The 23,026-nt window shown below is 38.1% G+C and overlaps 1 protein-coding gene and 1 long non-coding RNA gene across 6 annotated transcripts in view; one reads left to right on the forward strand and one right to left on the reverse strand.

Annotated features, from left to right (window-relative positions):
• The window catches only part of LOC138443892 (uncharacterized), a 31,754-nt gene that overhangs the window by 7,112 nt on the left and 1,616 nt on the right, over positions 1-23,026 (reverse strand). The window contains exons 2-3 of one of the 3 annotated variants that reach the window (XR_011258350.1): positions 10,168-10,295; positions 9,770-9,865 (exon numbers count right to left, since the gene is read on the reverse strand). The exons of 1 other annotated variant lie outside the window; for it this stretch is intronic. This is a non-coding gene — a long non-coding RNA (uncharacterized lncRNA). Of the gene's footprint in view, positions 1-403; positions 669-9,769; positions 9,866-10,167; positions 10,296-23,026 lie in introns of those variants that run through there. One more of the 3 variants, XR_011258352.1, reaches the window with a different exon arrangement.
• PTGR2 (prostaglandin reductase 2) lies at positions 602-21,904 on the forward strand. Of its 3 annotated transcripts, none has more exons than XM_069597031.1 (10): positions 602-992; positions 4,410-4,494; positions 5,590-5,708; positions 12,602-12,793; positions 15,349-15,519; positions 16,541-16,750; positions 18,153-18,274; positions 19,093-19,180; positions 19,937-19,976; positions 20,844-21,904. In XM_069597031.1, the coding sequence occupies exons 2-10, from the start codon at positions 4,458-4,460 to the stop codon at positions 20,918-20,920; spliced, it is 1,056 nt and encodes a 351-aa protein (XP_069453132.1). In that variant the 5' UTR covers positions 602-992; positions 4,410-4,457; the 3' UTR covers positions 20,921-21,904. The 3 variants fall into 3 exon arrangements, with proteins under 3 accessions (XP_069453132.1, XP_069453135.1, XP_069453134.1); XM_069597034.1 differs by having other exon boundaries at positions 980-1,338; XM_069597033.1 differs by lacking the exon at positions 602-992 and adding an exon at positions 2,797-2,891.

Here is a 23,026-nt window from a genome sequence, read left to right on the forward strand (position 1 = left end):
CTGCCAGGATAGCGCAGGCCATTAGTAGCTTTTCTGCTGTGGCTGAAGGGAGACACTTTCTCTGGAGTAGTGGTCCTTCCAGCCCTTTCCAGAAGCTTTTCTAAAGAAGTAAAAAGCTCAAAGGTGCAACTACCAAGCACTCCAGCCTGTTTAATGATTCTTATACCCTTGCTCACCATCCTAGTCATCTTTCAGCTTCTAAATACTGTGATTTATACTGAGCTATTAGCTCTGACATGAATAAAATATAAATATTAATCATTTCCCCTGTCTAATTCAGAATGGACTCCCCTAGAGTTTGAAGTCCTTGGAGATCCCAGGTCTCCTAGGAACAAGCCTTGCTCAACCTAGTTCAACACAAAACAAGGTAATTAAGAACTATGAAATTGAGAAATCAGCTCACACTGGGTAATCCATCTTTCAGCAAATTGGGGTTCTTTGGGAAAGAAAAGACAGCCCTGTTGTAAGGGAAGGGGTCCTGGGCCAGCAGTCTGGAAAGACTATATATAAACTCCAGCACTGCCCCTAACCAGCGGAAAGGTAGATGATCCAATCACAGCAGTTCTCTGAGTCTGTTTCCTCAGTCTATAAAAAGAAGGGTAGACTTGTCGGGCCTGTGAACTGGCTGTAATTTTCCAATCCAAGGCTCAGGGAGAAATCCATAAAACAAAATTCCTTCTAGGGCCTGTTGGAAATGAACCCACTGGTCAAGGATGAACGGTTTGTTCCTTGTGTCTTGCCAATAGGGGCAGCCACAGGGCACCAATCCGGGTTAATTTATTAATACACTTCGCCCACACATGTGACTAGTTTCCAGACCTCCGCACCGTTCCAGCCTAAATTCCGAAAGCCCGCCCATGGGCAGGAACAGAGGTGAACAGCCGAGGTCTAGTCGTGCGCCTGCGTACTGCGGCCGGAGGGCAGAGGTCGCCCGGCTAGACCCTTGCAGATTTCCGCAAAACGCGCGAGACTTCCTCCCGAGCTCGTCAGCTGTGAGTGAGGCGCTAGGGGCCGCGGGCCGGGGCTGTTAAGGGTGGGGTTACCGCGTGTGGGTCGAGCCTTCTTGGGGAGGAGGATCAAGGAACAGGGGCGGGCCCCTTACTGACCGGGAGGACCTCCCGGCTTCCTCCCGGGGCTGCCGAGACGCTGGCATCATTGTCTGCGTCACTTGGATAGGGAATGCTTGAGAAGAAGCAGAGCTTTTTTTTTTTCTTTTTAAAAAATAATTGTTGGTAGTAAGCAACTGGCTTGCTGCAGTCCGTGGGGTCACAGAGTCGGACACGACTGAGCGACTGAACAACAAAAGCCACTTCAAGTTTGGCCAGAGCCGTGTCTAAGGTGCCCTTGGGACGTTTATTTAGCAGATATTTAATGGGCACCTGGCCTTCCCTGGTGGCTCAGTCAGTAAAGAAAGCGCCCGCAATGCAGGAGACCTGGGTTTGATCCCTGGGTTGGTTAGAGCCTCTGGAGAAGGAAATGGCAACCCACTCCAGTGTTCTTGCTTGGACAACCTCCATGGACAGAGAATCTGGCAGGCTAAAGTCCATGGGGTCGCAAAAAGTCGGGATACCACTGAGCGACTAACACTAATGGGCACCTATTATGTGCCAGGCATAGAAAGTTAAAGTGAAGTCGTTCAGTCGTGTCCGACTCTTTGCGACCCCATGGGCTATAGCCTACCAGGCTCCTCCGTCCATGGGATTCTCCAGGCAAGAGTACTGGAGTGGGTTGCCATTTCCTTCTCCAGGGGATCTTCCCGACCCAGGGATCGAACCCGGGTCTCCCGCATTGCGGGCAGAGGCTTTACCATCTGAGCCACCAGGGAAGCCCAATAATTGAGCAAGATCATAATAACCTTTTTTTTTTTTTTTTTTTTAAGGTGTTAGCAAGCTCCTGTTATGGCGGTGGTGTGAGTTATGTTTGCAGCCTGTTGGGCCGCAGTCTATGGGGTTGCAAAGAGTTGGACAGGACTGAGAGACTTAACACACTAGTGTCTTCGTTGGGTTTCCCAGGTGGCGCTGGTGGAAAAGAATCCACCTGCCAATGCACGAGACATAAGAGACTCCGGTTTGATCCCTGGGTCGGGAATCCCTGGATCCCTGGATCTCTCCTCTTAAAATACATGGAGGAGGGTATGGCAACCCACTCCAGTATTCTTGCCTGGAGAATCCCTTGGACAGAGGAGTCTGACCGGCTACAGTCCATAGGGTCGAAAACAGTGGGACAGGACTGAAGCGACTTAGCACATGCAGTGTCTTCATTATCAGTTGTGTGATCATGGGCAAGTTATTAAACCTCTGTGCCTCTTTTTCCTCGTCTATAAAATGGGAACTGTAACAGTACTGTCTCAGAACGTCGTTGGGTGGTGGGTTAAAGGAGCCAGTGGCTATTAAGTCCTTAGTCCTGGCACTTAAGAACATTCAGGAAACAGGCTGAGAGAAGGAACTTTCCCCAAATCCCAAGTGATTAGAAGCCGGACATGTAATCTGCTCTTCCTAGTTCAGTGCCCTTCTCCTTATATTAGGCTGCAAGGTAGACATTCAGATAACACTCTCTTTTTGAGGGGTGCTAGAATTTTTCCATTGATAATTGATCTTGTATTATTTTGGAATATTGTGCTGTGCTTTGCTTAGTTGCTCAGTCGTGTCTGACTCTTTGTGACCCGGTGGACTGTAGCCCGCCAGGCTCCTCTGTCCATGGAGATTCCCCAGGCAAGAATACTGGAGTGGGTTGCCATGCCCTCCTCCAGGGGATCTTCCCAACCCCAGGACTGAACCCAGGTCTCTTGCATTGCAGGTGGATTCTTTATGGCCTGAACCACCAGGGAATATTGTTTACCACCAATTAAGAACCTACTTAATGTCATACCTGGCGAATATGGTTTGCTTGATGTCAGTCAATAAGGACTTATGTTTTTCTCCTATTTGGGGTGAATTTAACACCACCACCACCCTTCCTTTCAGATCTAGAGCTGGTGTATCATATTTTAGATTTTAATTTTGTAACTAAATATCTTTATGTTTAAATGTGTTTGTTGTTTTATTTGAGAGATACTGCACGATTATCCTACATTAGTTAATTGTGTTTGGCACTTGAAAACTTTCTTCACTTGAAAAAAGTTGCCATTTTTCACCTGGCACTTGAAAAATTTAATACAGAGGGAAAGACTCAGTTCAGTTCAGTTCAGTTTAGTTGCTCAGTCTTGTCTGACTCTCTGCGACCCCATGAATCACGGAGGGAAAGACTAGTAGTTTACTTTTCATGCTGATAAGCAATATTTAGACAAGTCTACCGTGTGCATCATTTGAAGTAATAAAGCATACACTGAAAGTAATTAGAGAAAAGGGTGACAGATACGAAACCTCATTTGAAAAGACTCCTTTGGTTGAAAATTTAGCTATCATGGTGCTGTTAAACACCACTTAAGGTCAGTTTTCTTTGGATCCAGTGTCAGTTTGGAAAACTTTGTTTTTTTAACCCCTGTGTAATTTATACACAAGGTGAGTCAACAGAAGATTTTCTTTAAAAAATATATTTAGCCCTATAAGACATTATAGAGTTCCTGCTGTGATGAAACAGAATGTATACAGCACCACCTTAGAAAAGTGCTTAAACCCTTTAAGACTCATTTTCCTCATCTATAAGTTGGGGATAATAATAAAAACATCTAATAGAATTGTTAAATATATTAAATACTATATAAATATGTATGTGCATGTATGTGTGTATATTTCATAGCATAACAGTCCTTGGCACACAGAGTGACATTAACAGTCTGTTCATTTTTAGTGATGGATAAAGGAAGAAGGTCCAAGTCAGATAGTGCCAGCACTCGAACTTCATTTTACTTCTTTCATTAGTTCAAATTGTAAACCCAGAATAAATTGATCTTTTTTCATTTACTTAGCCATCCTCTGTTACATAACTTCCTAGAAGGTGAGGATTTTAAAATGCTTTTGATATGTTACTTTTATGATCAGCAAAACTATTAAGAAATTTCCATTTTGATAAAGAGTTTTTGAAAATGTGGTTACATCTCAGTTAAGCAGTAGGTTAACTGGCTAACTCCAGAGGAATATATCATATTGTTTTCTTTTAATCAAGCCACAGTAGGAGCCTTAATCATGAAGACATGAAGATGAGTGTGCTTGAATTATGAGGCCAAAACATTTTGTTCCACTCAATCTTCAGTAAATTTGTCCCTGCTGGCCAAATATTCTAATTAGATTTAGTCTCTTTGACATACTTGCTTTGGGAGGCAAACTGTGGCAGGAAACTATAAACTTTTTTGGATCCTAAATATGATTTTTCCTTTCCTCATTCAGAAACACAAGTGCACTTTTTTTTTAGCTTTTAAATTGTTGAATATATCATTACTTTCTTGTGACTTAAAACGTTTCTGTTTATAGGAGTTATTTTATACAGAAGTCTTGTGAGACCACTGTGGAAACAAGGTGATGATTGTACAAAGAGTGGTATTGAATTCCAGACCTGGTATGTATTTGTCTGTATTTGTCTGAACAGCTGTGGTCTTTAATAATTATTAATGCAAATGGAGTAACAAAAAGTAATAATATAATGTCGATGTGGTAAATGAAGGAAGGAAGATACTAACGCTAGTTGAGATCTTAGGGGAAATTCTTTAAACAATATTATCATTTTTAAAATAATTATCAAGGCCACTTGTTGAAGAAATAAGGTATTTTAAAGTTATTGTAATATTTGGAAGATTGTATTACAAATATATTTGGCTTTTGTTTTTTGTTTATAACATGTAATACTGATTCTTAAGATGTGCTTTTCTGTTTTATGTGAAAAGCACTGACCTGTTGCATCATAAGTCAGCTACCTGACATCTAACCTGAACCACAGAAGCTTAGGTGTGGAAGTAACCTGAGAGATTTGGGCCTATGCACCCTTGGTTTTGATGTTTACCTAGCGTGTGGCCTAGGGAAGACACTTACCTTTTCTCAGTTTTAGAAAGAAAGCAATTAGATTAAAATGTCCGCATTCCGTTTTCGTTTTAGAAATTTGATGATTCAATGAACAGGAAGATTTTCATGTTGATGTTTGATAGAAACCAAAACAATACTATGAAGCAATTATCCTTCAATTATAAATAAATAAATTTGAAAAAAATGAATAGGAAGTTTTGATTATATTCATTTAAGTTTCTGTTTTCATCTTAAAATGAGGAAGGATAGTTTACCAGTTTACTTTGGCTAATGTGGTGTTTCTGCTACCTTGTAAATTTTAATTTTCCTAGTTAAAAAAAAAGCTGGCTGTGCTTTTTGGCTTTTTGAAATCCTTTTATAATTTTGTGACAGATGAGGTGATTTACCTGTTATCACCTTAAAAAAGATTTTGACATTGACAGCAACATGCCAAAGGAACTTCTTGGAGAAAGCCAAGAGCAGTTGAAACTATTTGAAGTATTTATGCTGAGCTATAGAGAAATTTCAAAGCGATAGATTTATTCATGTGTGTATTTAGGGAGTGCTGTAAGTCCTAGAGTGACCATGTAAAGAATAAGAAATAATTCTATGGGAAAGTGCCTTTTTGATTTTATATTTTTGTCTAATATTTTAGGAAAAAATGGTCATCCAGTGGCAGAAAATTTCCGAGTAGAAGAAGTAAACTTACCAGATTGTGTCAATGAAGGACAAGTACAAGTCAGAACTCTTTATCTTTCTGTGGATCCTTACATGGTAAGAATCAGGGTTTTGTGGCCTTGTGAAAATAATTTTATATCTGTATTTTTTCATGTTGCATCTGAATTTTATTTTATTTTTAAAACATTGATTATTTTTATTTTAAAAATATTTATTTATTTATTTTGACTGAGCTGGATCTTAGCTGCAGCATGCAGTATCTAATTCCCTGACCAGGGATCAAACCCAGGTTCCCTGCATTGGGACTGCAGAATCTTAGTCACTGGACCGCCAGGGAGGTCCCACATCTGAATTTTATTGTATAATCCTCATGATTAATAAATATTTGAGCAATATATCTTGATACCTGTAAATTACAAATTACCTTTGTGTTTATTCACTGGTGGTATTAAGGAATGTTACAGAAGGAATGTTTTCATAATAGTAGTGCATGATTAGTCAGTGTCTTTCAAAAGTCCAGGTCACTTCCTAGTACTAAGTAAAACTTGAGATAGTAAATTAAGATGGGAAATCCTCTCAGACTCTGTACAAGCTCTTAATTCCAGTAGGTCTCTTTTGAAAGGAACAAACTCACTGATGCTACTTCCACATAAAGGAGGTTTATTGAAAAGAAGTTATATGTTGCCTAGGTCTACAGCTGAGAAGCCATCAGGCACATGAACTTAGGCTTTATAAACATGGATAGTTTTATTTCTTGCTTTCCTAGTGGATCCTTTTTGTTTTGTTTTCTTGCCTATTACCCTGACTTAGAACCTCGAATATAGTGTTGTAAGTGGCAAGAATGGACATCCTTGCTTGATCCTGATCTTAAGGGAGAAGCATTCAGTCTTTCACCAGTAAGCTTGTTGTTAGCTGTGGGATTTTTCTAGATGCCCTTTATCTAGGCTGAGGAGATTTCCTTCTATTCCTGGTTTTTTGATTGTTTTTTATCATCAAGGGGTATTGGATAATTTTTATTGTGGTAAGATGCATGTGGAGAAGGAAATGGCAACCCACTCCAGTGTTCTTGCCTGGAGAATCCCAGGGACGGCGGAGCCTGGTGGTTCATCATCACAGAAACTCTGTGCTCATTAAACAATAAAATCCCCATTAACTCCTCCTCCAAAAGGGAGATTTGGATTTTGTCATATGCTTTTTCTGCTTCCATTGAAATGATTGTGTGATTTTTGTCTTTTAATCCATTGATATGGTTTATTATATTAATTGTCAGATGTTAAACCAGTCCTGCATTCTTGGGAGAAAAATCCCACTTGATCCTGCTGTATAGTTCCTTTCCTTTAATATGTTGCTAGATTTTTTTACTACTGTTTTGTTAAGGCTTTTTGCATCCATGAGCTATTTCAAATCCTGGAAGATGATGCTGTGAAAGTGTTGCACTCAATATACCAGCAAATTTGGAAAACTCAGCAGTGGCCACAGGACTGGAAAAGGTCAGTTTTCATTCCAATCCCAAAAAAAGGTAATGCCAAAGAATGCTCAAACTACCGCACAATTGCACTCATCTCACATGCTAGTAAAGTAATGCTCAAAATTCTCCAAGCCAGGCTTCAGCAATACGTGAACTGTGAACTTCCAGATGTTCAAGCTGGTTTTAGAAAAGGCAGAGGAACCAGAGATCAAATTGCCAACATCTGCTGGATCATGGAAAAAGCAAGAGAGTTCCAGAAAAACATCTATTTCTGCTTTATTGACTATGCCAAAGCCTTTGACTGTGTGGATCACAATAAACTGTGGAAAATTCTGAAAGAGACGGGAATACCAGACCACCTGACCTGCCTCTTGAGAAACCTGTATGCAGGTCAGGAAGCAACAGTTTGGACATGGAACAACAGACTGGTTCCAAATAGGAAAAGGAGTACGTCATGGCTGTATATTGTCACCGTGCTTATTTAACTTCTATGCAGAGTACATCATGAGAAACATTGGGCTGGAAGAAGCACAAGCTGGAATCAAGATTGCCGGGAGAAATATCAATAACCTCAGATATGCAAATGACACCACTCTTATGGCAGAAAGTGAAGAGGAACTAAAAAGCCTGTTGATGAAAGTGAAAGAGGAGAGTGAAAAAGTTGGCTTAAAGCTCAACATTCAGAAAACAAAAATCATGGCATCCGGTCCCATCACTTCATGGCAAATAGATGGGGAAAGAATGGAAACAGTATCAGACTTTAGTTTTTTGGGCTCCAAAATCACTGCAAATGGTGACTGCAGCCATGAAATTAAAAGATGCTTACTCCTTGGAAAGAAAGTTGTGACCAATTAGATAGCATATTGAAAAACAGAGACATTACTTTGCCAACAAAGGTCCATCTAGTCAAGGTATGGTTTTTCCAGTGGTCATGTATGGATGTGAGAGTTGGACTGTGAAGAAAGCTGAGCGCTGAAGAATTGATAGTTTTGAACTGTGGTGTTGAAGAAGACTCTTGAGAGACCCTTGGACTGCAAGGAGATCCAACCAGTCTATTCTAAAGGAGATCAGTTCTGTGTGTTCATTGGAAGGAATGATGCTAAAGCTGAAACTCCAGTACTTTGTCTACCTCATGAAGAGTTGACTCATTGGAAAACACTCTGATGCTGGGAGGGATTGAGGGCAGGAGGAGAAGGGGACAACAGAGGATGAGATGGCTGGATGGCATCACTGACTCGATGGACATGAGTTTGAATGAACTCCAGGAGTTGGTGATAGACAGGGAGGCCTGGCGTGCTGCAATTCATGGGGTCACAAAGAGTCGGACACAACTGAGCAACTGAACTCAACTGAACTGAAAGATTAACTTTCTGGACATGGTCTAAGACTCTAGCCCCTGTTTGCCTGCCTCTCCATACGCTTTGACTCTCACCTTGCTGAATTTCATTCTTGTGTAACACACCGGTACACCTTTTGGCTTAGGCCAAAATCATGTCTTTCTGTATTTTATGATTTATCATAAAATCATTTTCTGTATTTTATGATGCTTTGACATCTTAGGGGCCTTGCTAATCCTGGAGAGACTGCCCCTCCCAGTGCTAGCTGAGTTTTAGAGATAATAAACAATTTTTGTTGGACATACCTTTCATATGTAAACCAATCAACTTAAAACCCATATTTCCAGACACTTCCTTCCTCTAACTCTCATATACCACATCAAAATTTCTACCCCGCCCTAAATCACCCAAGGGCTAGGTGCCAGACAACTAGGAACATATCCATGAGCCAGAGTCCACTGAAGTTATTCAGTCTGTCCAATTCTAATGTACCCAAGCTTGCCTATCCTACTTTACCCACTCCTTTTCCTGGAAGCCCCAATAAAGAGTGGGTCATGCTGTCCTTTCCCCGCTTTTGCCTCCAAACTCTGGTGCTTTCCCATGTGACCCTGTGTGATATGATATGCCTTTTCTCTAGGGTGTTATAATAAGTTCTTCTTTCAAGGCAATTGTATCTAAGTCTGTCATATTATAATAACTGATTAAAACAACATTCTGGGAACTTCCCTGGTGGCTCTGCCTGCCAGTACAAAGACAGGTTTGATCCCTGGTCCAGGAAGATCCCACATACCTCGGGGCAACTAAGCCCAGGTGCCACAACTACTGAGCCCACGCTCTAGAGCTTGAACTCTGCAGTAAGAGAAGCTACCACAACTGGAAAAAGCCAGCATGCAGCAATGAAGACCCAACACAGACATAAATAGATCAATAATAATAAAAAACCCCAAAATTTTGGGTACAAATTAAAACAAGCCTCCATATCTAAAAACTTCCTTTCTCTTTACCTGACCAACCCCTCTTATTCCCTAGAAGCCTGCTTTATGCTTTAAAGAGATTTACTTTGGCAAATCACCCTTAACCCTCAGACTATTCCTCTCTATTACATTTTCTCAAAAATACCTTGACCTTCAGCATGTATCCCAGTTTTAATTAATAATTATTTAGTTATCAGACGTTTGTCTTCCCTAATAAAAACTTATTAAAATAGAGGTCTTATTTATCCCTGTATCTCGTGACTAGCATAAGTGTTTATTAAATATGAATTAAAGGAAGGAAGAAAATTACTTTGGTTGCTTTCACTAGACACTGTTCTTAAAAAAAAAAAAAAACAAACAACCATAAGTGGGACTTACCTGGTGATCCAGTGGCTAAGACTCTGAGGCTTCCTGCAGGGAGCCTGGGTTCAGTCCCTGGTCAGGGAACTGGATCCCACATGCCACAACTAAGGCCTGGTGCAGCCAAATAAATATTTTTTAAAAAGTATTCTTTAACAAAAAAGGACATAAGCATCTTTAAAGGGAAAAAAGGAATCTGCTAAGCATTAAATTATTGAAATTTTATATCATTCCAAATTTATGACTGATTTTAATCACTGTGTATATATTACATTTTAGATGGTTATATTTAATATGTATATACTATTTTGATTTCATGTTTGTGATTTTATATTCATATCCTCATATGAGAAATTAGTCCAAATGTTATTTTGCTGATTGTATAACATTTTATCTTATTGACATCATTCACTTACCTATACTCCTTCCCACTTTTTCGATTAGCTTTAAGAATCAGGTACTTGGTGTGGCCAGTATCCAATGGCTGCTGTACTTGCTTTGAAGAATATATGGGGACTTTCCTGGTGGTCTAGTGGTTGAGAGTCTGCCGCCAATACAGGGGACATGGGTTTCATCCCTGGTCTGGGAAGATTCCACATACTTGGGGTAACTAAAGCCTGTGCGCCACAACTACTGAGCCCACATGTGCCAGAGCCCGTGCTCCACAACAGGAGAAGCCACTGCAGTGAGAAGCCCACACCCCACAACGAAAGAGTAGCCCCCACTCTCTGCAACTGGAGAAAGCACCTGTGGAGCAATGAAGATCCAGCACAGCCAAAAATAAATAAATCATTTCTTTTAAAATCTTAAAAAAAAAATTAAAAGGATATATGGGAGGGGCAACACAAGCAGAAGTGTAGTATATTCCCACAGGAGCTTTGGCATCAATATGCCATGTGGTCTTTTACCCTGGTGAGCTAAACCAGACCATGTAGGGCCCCTTGATGGAGCAGCCTTCCATCTCTTCCATCTCCTGGACCACTCTGTAGGCTTGTACATCTTGGCCTCCGTAAGAGAGGAAAGAATGAGCCACAGAGAGGAAGAAAGCCTTAATTGCCTCCCAGAGAAGTCTTTAGCCCTAGTTCTATGGAAAGGTGTGGTACTGTGGTGACACTTTGTCTTTAAATAAAGAGAACATCAATTTGAAGTTAGGGGGAATGATGTAGTACTTGGTCTGAAGTTTGATGAACAGCTGTATAAAAATTGTTTCATTTCTCTTTTGGGTTATTTCCATTGTGGAAGCAGTATTGCTCAACTGAAGAAATGAGTAGTATTATGGTCTATATGTTGCAAGTCTGTTTTCTATTAAAAATGGATGGTTTATAATATTATCAGCAACATGTCAGAGTACCTAATTTGCTACAACCCATTGACACAGAATCTTGTATTATGCTAGCATATAGGACGTAAAATTATTTAAGAGGGGCTTCTCAGGTGGCACTAGTGGTAAAGAACCCGCCTGCCAATGCAGGAGACATAAAAGACATGGGTTCGATCCCTGGGTCAGGAAGATCCCCTTGAGGAGGCAAGGGCAACCCACTCCAGTATTCTTGCCAGGAGAATCCCCATGGACAGAGGAGCCTGGCAGGATATAGTCCATGGGGCTGCAAACAGTTGGACATGACTGAGCGACTAACACACACACAATCCACATGTCATACAGTTCACACATTTAAAATGAATACTTCAGTAGTTTTTAGTTCATTCACAAAGTTGTCTGTTTACCACAATCTAATTTTAGAATGTAAATTCTTTTTTTTTAAAGGGCATAGAATTTGCATGGAAGCTACACATATCCTCTCAAATACTTTAAAAAATCATTTATTAATTCATTTTTGGCTGTGCTGGCTCATTGTTGCTGCCCAAAGCCTTTCTCTGGTTGCAGGGTTAGAGGGGAGTTGTGGTGTGGGGCGGCAGGGTGTTGGTCTACTGTTTGTTGCAGTACACAGGCTTCTCATCGCGGTGGCTGCTCTTGTAGTGGACTCTAGGGTGCTGAAGGCTTCGGCAGCCGTGGTAAGTGGGCTCAGTAGTTGCTGTTCCTGGGCGCTAGAGCACAGGCTCAATAATTGTGGCACACAGGCATAGTTGCTCCATGCCATGTGGAATCTTCCCGGACCAAGGATCAAACCCTTGTCTCTTACATGGGCAGGCAGATTCTTTACCACTGAGCCACCAGGAAAGCTCCTTAAATTCTTTTTTACTTTATTTTTAATTGGAAGATAATTACTTTGCAATATTGTGATGACTTCTGCCATATATCAACATGAATCAGCCAGAGGTATACATATGTCCCCTCCTTGTTAAACCTCCTTCCCACCTCCCTCCTCATCCCATCCCTCCAGGTTATCACATAGCACTGGCTTTGGATTCCCTGCATCTTCCAGAAAATTCCCATTAGCTATCTGTTTTACATATTATAATATATGTGTTTCAATACTACTCTCTCAAGTCATCCCACCCTCTCCCTCCCACACTGTGACTGTAAGTCTGTTCTTTACATCTGTGTCTCCTTTGCTGCCCCCTAAATAGGATCATCAGTACCATCTTTCTAGATTCCACATATATATATATATATATGTGTGTGTGTTAATATATGATATTTGTCTTTCTTATTTATTTCATTCTATATAATAGGCTCTAGGTTCATTAAATTCTTTTAAAATTTAACTTCTTGTTTTTTTCAGCATAAAAAATAACTGAAAGGAAGAGAGAAATTAAGATGAGTTTTGTTTGGCTAACACTGTACTTAATATTACTGAATTATATACTTCTTTTAATCAATGGGTAAATAAGTAAACTGGTTCAGTATTATCAGACAGAAATATCCCAATCTGTGTTTCTTTTTTTTAGCGTTGTAGAATGAATGAAGACACTGGCAGTGACTATATAACACCTTGGCAGCTGTCTCAGGTGGTTGATGGTGGAGGTGTTGGGATTATAGAAGAAAGCAAACACACAAATTTTACGAAAGGTGATTTTGTGACTTCCTTCTATTGGCCCTGGCAAACCAAGGTTATTCTGGATGGAAATATCCTTGAAAAGGTGATGTACAATATAAAGTATCTGATTTTTCTCTCTTGTTATTCCTTCTTTGTGCATTTGGTGTTTGGTTTTGTTTGCTTTTTTTCAGGGAAAAAATAAAAGCATATGTTTTCTTTTTAGATAGCTGTCAGAATGTGAAAAGCCTTTATTCCTCTTCCACTGTTGGCTGTAACTATTTATGACAGTTCTTAGATTGCCAATGAATGATGTTGTTTTCCATATTTAATTCTCAAATTTTACATGTCTAAAATAAAACCTGAGCTATAAGCATCAAAAAAATGCTTTATGCTAAGAACCAGAATGCCCTTTATAGTTAAATACTTGAAAAGTTTCCTAAGAAGGCTCCAATACTTGGTTCACTTGATGCAAAGAGCTGACTCATTGGAAGATACTCTCATGCTGGGAAAGATTGAGGGCAGAAGGAGAAGGGGCCGACAGAGGATGAGATGGTTGCGCGGCATCAGTGACGCAATGGACGTGAGTCTGAGCAAACTCCAGAGGTAGTGAAGGACAGGAAAGCCTGTCATGCTGCAGTCCATGAGGCTGCAGAGTTGGACACATCTAAGTGACTGAACAACAACAACAAGCAATTACCACTTGACTCAAGAAATCCATTTGGTTTGTGCTTGAAATTCTATCTTGTGGCAGAAATCTTGAGTTCGGTTTCTACTGTTTGGTTGAGTCATGTGAAATTACCAGTATTTGTCTGCTTTGACCTACAAAAACTGGCAGCTTCATGTAATTCAGCCTAATAACTGTCATCAAGGAAGTTACGGTATGTCTCTAACCTCAGTTTCCTCATGTGCAAAATGAAAACAATAGCTATCTCACCAGTAAATGTGAGAATTACATTAAATTTAATTAAATTAGAATTAAATTAAATTTATAATAAATGTGATTAAGGCAAAAAACTTTCTATAATTTTAGTATTCTTTATGATTACAGATTTTTACAGTTAGTTAAAGGTGGCTGTTAAGATATAAGTGATATGGGCAACATTACACAGTCGTTTTACCAATGGTACTAATAAACGATGTTTAACTGGAAATTTCTTAGTAGGAAGTGAAAAAGAAACATTCAACAGTTTCTAGCTTTCCCTGTCATAGTGATATAGTGGGAAATTGAGTAGTTGGGGAGAGCTTAAAAATGTTTGGGAAGTAGGTATTCGAAATGAGGACGAGGAATTAAGAAAGGATAGAAAAATGATATTTACTAAACACAACTTATCTCACAATGTTTTTTTTTTTTTTTCCTGGCTTTACTAATAAATAACTGCTACCTACAGGATATATTTCTGTGTCTGGAGAAGGAAATGGCAACCCACTTCAGTATTCTTGCCTGGAAAATCCCATGGACAGAGGAGCTTGGCAAGCTACAGTCCATGGCGTCAGAAGAGTCGGACACAACTTAGCAACTAGACCACCAAGCCACCGTATTTCTGTATAGTGTACTGTAGACCTTTCTGTATATTGTAGACTTTAATATCTCCATTACCTTTATCTACACATCAGACTTGACTGATAGCCATTTAAAACTGATTACAAACTGCCATTTTTTTCTTTGTGGCAGTTTAATTGCAAATCAAGGTGGTGAATCTTGATTACTTTCGGTGGTTTGTTACATTTTTAATCTCTAAAATTATTGTAAAACTTTTATGGTAGAGAATCTTTCTATATAATTTTTTTTTCATTTTCCCTTAATGTTACAGATGAGAAAACAGACAGAAAATGTAAGAGATGTACAATTAACTATTGATTGGGCCTGGTAAACATATAAGTGTAAAATGCTGAAAAGCTGAGACACCTCATTTTACTCTGTAATTAAATGAGAAGAAATTGTATCACACCTTCCTTATATTTTCATGAAACATTTGAAGTATCGGTAATGAGAACTGTTAAAGAGTTTGAGTTGACTTTTATATAGATAAGTGTTTACTCTGAAATTGCTCAGAGATTTTTAAACCTTCCAGTTTTGTGTAGTGTTTCCTGTGAAGTGTTTCTTCTCTTTTGATATATTTGAGACACTGGCAAGAAAGACTGAAAAAATGGTTTACTGTTCATGTTGGGTTGTTTATTAGTCCGCTTAAACTGCTTGAACTGTTGTTACAAAATACAATGGACTGAAATTTATTATTACAGCAGAAATTTATTTTCTTACACTTCTGGAGGCTAGAGGTCTGAGGTCAAGGTGCTGGAAAATTTGGTTTCTGGTGGAGCCTCTCTTCCTGACTTTCAGATGGCCCTGTTCTCCCTGTATCCTCACACAGCATCCAGCCTTTCTTCTGTGTAACTGCCGAGAAACAGATCTCTGTTGGCCCTTTCTCTTCTAAGGCCCTAAGTCCTATCAGATTAGGGCCCCTCCCTGATACCCCCATTTAACCTTAATTATCTCCTTAAAAAACCCTATCTCCAAATTCAGTCACACTGAAAGAGTTAGGTCTTTAACGTATGAGTTTGGGGAGTTCATATTCATGAAGTAATATGTTATCTCTACTTTGTTGACTTAAGACAGAAATTCCTAATATTATTTTTTTAAAGGTATATATTTTATTTTAGGTAGATCCACAACTTGTGGATGGACACCTTTCATACTTTCTTGGAGCTATAGGGATGCCTGGTTTGACTTCCTTGATTGGGGTACAGGAAAAAGGTCATATAACTGCTGGATCTAATCAGACAATGGTTGTTAGTGGGGCTGCTGGTGCTTGTGGATCCTTGGCTGGGCAGGTAAGCTTTTGGAGAATTATCTGATTTTCTAAAAAACTGGTCATAACTGAATCTCTGGATCTGTATATATAGTTTAATATATACAGTTGAGCAAATTTGTAATGTTATTTTACATATATTTGGTAGAAATGATTTATTGTATGATTAGACTCTCTTCTTAACAATGTGAAAAATGTTGTAGATTTTTTATATTTTATTCTCTTTTAACCAAAAATGACATGGTAAATGCTGGAGCATTGCTGTAATCTATATGAAGGAGAAAAATCACAGAGTACCTGTCTGGAATTCCATGAATTGAAAAAATAAATTTATATTTTAAAAATATCTTCAAATAAGAAAGCACTTACTGGTTTCTAGAGATAGGTTAATGTATTCCCAAGTGACTCAGTGGTAAAGAATCTGCCTGCAGTGCAGACAGAGACATGGGTTCAATCCATGGGTTGGGAAGATCCCTTGGAGAAGGAAGTGGCAACCCACTCCAGTATTCTTGCCTAGGAAATCTCATGGGCAGAGGAGCTTGGTGAGTTACAGTTCATGGGGTCCCAAAAGAGTCAGACATGACTTAACTACTAAACAACAGCAACAGAGATAATAGTAAACATTATGATAACAGTTTTATAAAGTACATTATTTTATGAATAGTAGCCTTCTGTGAAACCACAGAAACAAACATTTTACCTTAATAGTGATTTTAGTTCCTCACAGGCCCAAAAAATATTGAATTGCAAGATAGAGATGTTTTTGGTTTGAGTGTTCCTTTTATGAGCTCATCTTTAAATTGTGAGATTTTAACATTCAAACTAAGTCTAATTTTATTCAGTCTTAATGTTTTTAAGAATGCTGTTATATCTGTTCTCAGTTCTTTTGGTTTCAAATTACCTTTCTTGAAAAGACTTACAAAAGCCTAAATTGTGATGAATACTTTCATATAGGTACTTGCATTATCTTGCATATTTTCACATTTTTACACTTCAGTTGTGACAAGAGAAAGTTGTTTAATTTTCAAAAATTTCTCCCCTAGATTGGCCATTTGCTGGGCTGTTCCAGAGTTGTGGGAATTTGTGGAACACCTGAGAAGTGCCTCTTTTTGACCTCAGAATTGGGCTTCGATGCTGCAATTAATTATAAAGAGGAGAATGTTGCAGAACAACTCCATAAATTATGCCCAGCTGGAGTCGACGTTTACTTTGACAATGTTGGCGGTGACATCAGTGATACAGTGATAAGTCAGGTGGTTTTCTGATTTGTTGGTTATAAATTTGAATGCTATATTTTATTTGATGTGACATCTTTTTACCTGATAGTGAGAAAGAAAAAAAACTTTATAAACTTGTAGGGTTTATGGTGAAAAACAATATGATGGTCAGTATTCTAATTAAGTGATACAGAAGAGCTTGATGAAGCTGTTTCCATTTGTTTGCAGATTTGCACTATGAGCATCAGTTTTAGTTCTTTGCTAGCAATGTTATATTTTCACCTTTATTTTTGTGAAAAATTACAGTTGTATTACACAAGTGAAGTTCTAAGCTCTAACTCACTTCTAACCATCAGCTCTCAGCCATCACCCTCTGACTTTGGGTTGGGAAAGGATTTTTATAGTTTACAGGTATTTGCATATTTTAATTGACAGCTTTATAATTTATCAACATTAGCTATTGACACTGCGTTGTCCTTTACTATATGTAAAATTATTTTCAATTGAGGTTCAATTATTTAAACCCAAAGAAATACTCCACCAATAATAATGGAAGTAGCAACAATGACAATGACAACTAATGAAATTCTTTTACAGATTACCAAAATCTTATTTTTTACCTCTATATGCCTTTCAGTTCAGTTCAGTTCAGTCCAGTCGCTCAGTCATGTCTGACTCTTTGCGACCCAATGGACTGCAGCACACCAGGCCTCCCTGTCCATTGACAATTCCAGGAGTTTACTCAAACTCATGTCCATTGAGTTGGTGATGCCATCCAACCATCTCATCCTCTGTCACCCCTTTCTCTTCCTGCCCTCAATCTTTCCCAGCATCAGGGTCTTTTCCAATGAATCAGCTCTTCGCATTAGGTTGCCAAAGTATTGGAGTTTCAGCTTCAGCATCAGTCCTTCCAATGAATATTCAGGACTGATTTCCTTTAGGATGGACTGGTTGGATCTCCTTGCAGTCTAAGGGACTCTTAAGAGTCTTCTCCAACACCACATTTCAAAAGCATCAATTCTTCGGCACTCAGCTTTCTTTATAGTCCAACTCTCACATCCATACATGACTACTGGAAAAACCTTTGGGGTAGAATTATTTGCTAGCTAATTAAAACTCTTTGATACGTATACTGGGTAAGTCTTTAGAACAACATCAATTAATTGGCATTAAGGGATTAAATACTATAGGGAATTCCTTATAGTATTTAGTCCTAACCCACAGTGTTGTTAAGACTGTGCACTTTCACTGCCAAGGGCACAGGTTCAATCCCTGATACGGAAACTAAGATTCCACAGACCCTGTGGTGCGGCCATTAAAAAAAAAAAAAAAGAGTAAATACTAGAATCAAGGAGGCTTTCACTGAGGTAGCCATAAGATCATTAAATATAGGGAAGGTGTATATCTTAAGGTCTAATCATCAGTTTTCTCTGAACAGATGAATCAGAACAGCCACATCATCCTATGTGGTCAAATTTCTCAGTACAACAAAGACGTGCCTTATCCTCCTCCACTACCCCCTGCTATAGAAGCAATCCAGAAAGAAAGAAACATCACAAGGTATGTTCTACACTTTCCCCATATTACCAGATTCAACTGGTTTAAAGATCACAGATGTATATGAAATATATTGTTCTTCATATATAATTGTTTCCTATTAAATAAAATTTGAAAACGTACATTTTAAGGTGGTTCAATATTTAGGTTTAGGTTAACTAGCTCACTGGCAGAAAAGTTTTTGAAAAGTGCGCCTGTTCAGTCCATCTTTTTTCGTGAATATTAGAAATTCAACTCATACTGGCAAAAGACATTTTAAGACATTGTCTTTAAGTGCAAAAGACATTTATTGGTTCATGTATTGAGAAGTTCAATATTAGTGCTGGCTTAGATTTGGCTGGGTAAAAGGTTTGCATAGTGGTGTCCAGACTCAGTTTTTCTTCACCCTGGGCTGTGCTTTTTTCTGGGTTGGCATGGCTCTGTGTGGACTCTCCTCTTGCAGTAGCAACAGGATGACTGTTATCTTTGCTCTTACATTTCACCAGGTTAGCAATCCAAGCAAAAAGAGAACAGCTCTCTTGCAGTTTTATCAAGTCCCAAAGCTGATATGTATCAGCTCAGACTGGCCTGGCTTTCATCACATGAGGGTGGGGAAAAGATGCAACCCACAAAGTAAAACCACAGTGTTACTACTACATGGGACTGTCAATCCTGAGCAGACAAAACAATAGAAGTCCACTATACGTATGCTTGTAATTGCACCTAAAGCTGTATTTGACCAGACTGTATGTGATTAACAAGCTTTTGAATTCTGGAATGATTTGATATGAGCTTTCTCCCTCCCTAGTCTCTGATTATTATCCTTTTCTTCCCCACTACAGAGAAAGATTTCTGGTGTTAAATTATAAGGATAAATTTGAGTTTGGTATTCTCCAACTGAGTCAATGGTTTAAAGAAGGAAAGCTAAAGGTAGAACTTGCTTCTATTCTTGATCAATATCATTCTTCCTGCTACTTGATATACTTTTGTATTATTTGAATTTAATATTTGTTTCATAATAAATGTTTCTTTAAAATAAAAGTATACTGAATATCATAAATTAACTTTACCTCCCAGAGGAATATAATCCTCCTGATTGAGAAACCTTCCCATCATTCCTTTTATCTAAAGTTTTATTAAACTTTACTTTTCTTAGATTATATGACAAGATGAATAGGTTTTTGTCTTTTCTAAATTGTAATATTCATTAGCAAATATTTATGGAATATTACTATGTGTTAGAAGTTGTTCTTTCTCAAAAATCTTTTAAGCATTTCTTAGTACCTCTCCACCACCCTACAACCTGCCCTTCCTGGACCTTCTGATAGATCTCTTGGTTATGGTTGAAAATCAGCAGTTATCAATCAGGTCCAGGGACCCCTGATCTAAGATGTTCTTGAAACATGCAAATGATAGGCAAAGGTGTATGTGTATGTGTGCTTATATAGTTTGTTTTTTGAAAAGAGGGTGTACAGCATATGATGTTACTAACTGAAGATTAGACAGTGGGAAAATAGGATTGTATTAATATTTTAAAAATCAATTGATAGGAAGCTTTTCTGATGTAGCTATATAAAATGAAAAATATCTATTTTTAGACAGAAAGTGCTAAATAATATTGCTGCCTTTTGCAAAAATGCAAACCATTAAATAGAAACACTGAAGTCTACCTATTTCAATTTACAGATCAAGGAGACTATGGTAAATGGATTGGAAAACATGGGAGGTAAGATGAATGTAGATTTATTTACTATACACATCAGTTCGGCACAAATACTGTCTTTTTTCTTTTAATTATTCTTTTCAGTTGTTTTTTTCTCTTTGAATCACATTTCTTTCCTGTGAAACCTTAAATATCTTAAACTGTATGAAAGTTCAACTTAGTGGTATTTAAGAGCTATTGTTTTCTCATTTCAAATTGTAAAATATTTCTTTGTTTTTATAAATAATTATTAAAAATTGTAAGAATTGTGGAAGTTATCTAGCCTCTAGGTAACTTTCTCAGATTGAATGGTTCTAAGTCATCAATCATAAGATTACATTAAGCAGATTTTCAGTATTTCTTTTTTTTTGGCTAACATACAGATTTCAACAATCTCTTTTATTTTAAATGAAGAAAATTAAATCAAACTGCTAATTTTTCCTTTTTAAGAAAAAAATCTAATGTATTTGGTTAATGTGTTTACCAAACTGAAATATAAAATTCACTCACATGATAGATGTTCATTTCACTTACTTAGTAAAACTGTATGATTAGATTTCTAATATTTTTTAAGCTATTAAAATTGTTTTTTCTGACATTTATCCTCATACTTATTTTGCTGTAGTCTTCAGACTCTGTAACATTGAACATGGATGTAGATGCCAATTAAACATTTTTAGTTTGGGTAAAAAACACATTTTTAAGATGTTAATTGGGTTGATTTGTCCTGTAACTTTGCTAGTGTTTTACTAGCAGTTTCTATTCATGAAAGTTTCCTTCGGTACTTAAAATCATCAAAGAAATTATTCACATTAATCATATGTGCCTGGTCACATGTATGATGGTGACATTATGTTGTCAGATAACTTCGTTGTTGTTTTTTCTTTCTAGCTGCATTCCAGTCCATGATGACAGGAGGTAACATCGGAAAGCAGATAGTTTGCATTTCAGGAGATACCTCTTTGTAATCTCCATAAACATCTTCATCAAGGAAATACATGGATTTCTTTCCATTCTGCTGAAAGATTTCAAGATCCATTAAAAAAAAAAACCCTTAAGAGTATAGATAGTTTTTGCTTTAAATGTGATAATAGGTGATATTTTCTTAGTTGCACAACATAATTCACTCCTATATCTTTACTATCATCTATTTACATCCTATATGATTTACAATAATTGATGTCAACATGACCTATTTTTCCTTTTGCTAAAACTAATATTATGTGAAATTTATATCAGATATTCAGAAACTGTTGGAGATTTAATGTAACTTTAATAGATCATAAAAAATATTTTTTAAATTAATAGTTTTTATAACTTTATAATGTTTGTTTAAAATAGAATGCTTGAAAAGACACTTACAAATATGTATTCAATTGGAAATGCTTTACATAATTCTTGAACTGTAGCTTGGTGCAAGAATAAATGGGATGGTGTTTCCATATTGTGTTGATGGAAAAGGGACTTAATGGCAGGGTGTGTGTGTGCAGGAGTTTGGGGAAATTCAGAGCTTATCGAACAGTTTTTGGAGTAGAATAGAGGCTTTGTGTCGGAAGTAGTACAAGTTAAATTACTGAGACTGGTTAGGTTGATGGAGGGACTTACTACAGAGGATGATCTATTTGTGTTTTGCCAAATAGTCCACAGTATAGCCTGAAAACCCAAATCTGTATTGATAAAAGCCTATGTTTATTTTAGGTTAGTAGGTGCATCCTCTCAAATAGTTACAAAGATTTCAAGAGAAATAGGTATAGACATCACTTCAAGTTTTAAGTGATGAAAAAGATTTAAACAATACAGCTTCAAAAAATGACAGAACTGACTGAGCAAAAGTAATAAATGGTTGTAAACATGAATGTTCAGCACCTATTAATGTATCTCTAGATAAGAGCATTTGTTTATTCATTGTAATCAACCCTTTAATACAGTAAAATTGAGGATTTTTTTTTTGAGTGTTGTGCTGCTTTATGGTCAGCAGTTTACAAACTGTAGTATACTTTTGTGTAGATTCGAACTGTGTTGTAATCAGTCATTCCAGTTGACCTCAGTGGCCTTCAGTTCTTTCTGTTGTATATACTTTTCTATTTCATCTCCAGAGAGAGCTTCATCTCTATTTCCAGTCTCTTGAGCTAGCTAGGCCCTTCCCTGGTGGCTCAGACAGTAAGGAATCTGCTTGCAATGCAAGAGACCCTGGGTTCGATCCCTGGGTCAGGAAGTTCCCCTGGAGAAGAGAATGGTAACCCACTCCAGTATTCTGCCTGGAGAATTCCATGGACAGAGGAGCCTGGCAGGCTATAGTCCATGGGATTGCAGAATCAGACACAACTGAGTGACAAACACTTTCACTTTCCAAGTAAATATACTGCTTGCTCCTTAGAAGAAAAGCTATGACAAACCTAGACAGCATATTAAAAAGCAGAGATGTTACTCTTTCGACAAAGGTTTGTATAGTCAAAGCTATGGTTTTTCTAGTAGTCATGTAAGGATGTGAGAGCTGGACAATTAAAAAAGGCTGAGTGCTGAAGAATTGATGCTTTCGAACTGTGGTGCTGGGGAAGACTCTTGAGAGTCCCTTGGACAGCAAAGAGATCAAACCAATCAATCCTAAAGGAAATCAACTCTGAACATTCATTGGAAGGACTGATGCTGAAGCTGAAGCTCTAATACTGATGTGAAGAGCCAACTCATTGCAAAAGACTCTGATGCTGGGAAAGATTGAAGGCAGAAGGAGAAGAGGACAACAGATGATGAGATGGTTGGATGGCATCACCGACTCAATGGACATGAGTTTGAGTGGACTCCAGGAGATGGTGAAGGACCAGGAAGCCTGGTGCCGGGCAGCCATGGGGTCACAGAGTCTGACAGAACTGAGCAACTGAACAAGAACCCCATAGGCACCTGGGATAGATAAACTCGGCTTATCTAGGGAGGAATGAACCTTCCCTTGAAAGGTGTTGCTTCTTTTCAAATCACCATCCTTTGTGTAGGAAATTACTGGTTTCTTCAACTCTGTCTCTATTCTTGAAAATGCCCTACTTAGAAAATGCCTTTTATTCCCAGGTGGCTCAGTGGTG

Source organism: Ovis canadensis, chromosome 7 (genome assembly GCF_042477335.2).
Source record: "Ovis canadensis isolate MfBH-ARS-UI-01 breed Bighorn chromosome 7, ARS-UI_OviCan_v2, whole genome shotgun sequence".
In the NCBI taxonomy this organism is placed as follows: domain Eukaryota; kingdom Metazoa; phylum Chordata; class Mammalia; order Artiodactyla; family Bovidae; genus Ovis; species Ovis canadensis.

Excerpts from the sequence above, each read along its gene's own strand:
- PTGR2 (XM_069597031.1), top strand. The coding sequence starts at position 4,458 with ATGATTGTACAAAGAGTGGTATTGAATTCCAGACCTG. Across the intron at positions 15,520-16,540 it reads GTGGATCCTTGGCTGGGCAG|ATTGGCCATTTGCTGGGCTG; the intron begins GTAAGCTTTTGG and ends TTTCTCCCCTAG. Across the intron at positions 16,751-18,152 it reads GTGATACAGTGATAAGTCAG|ATGAATCAGAACAGCCACAT; the intron begins GTGGTTTTCTGA and ends TTCTCTGAACAG.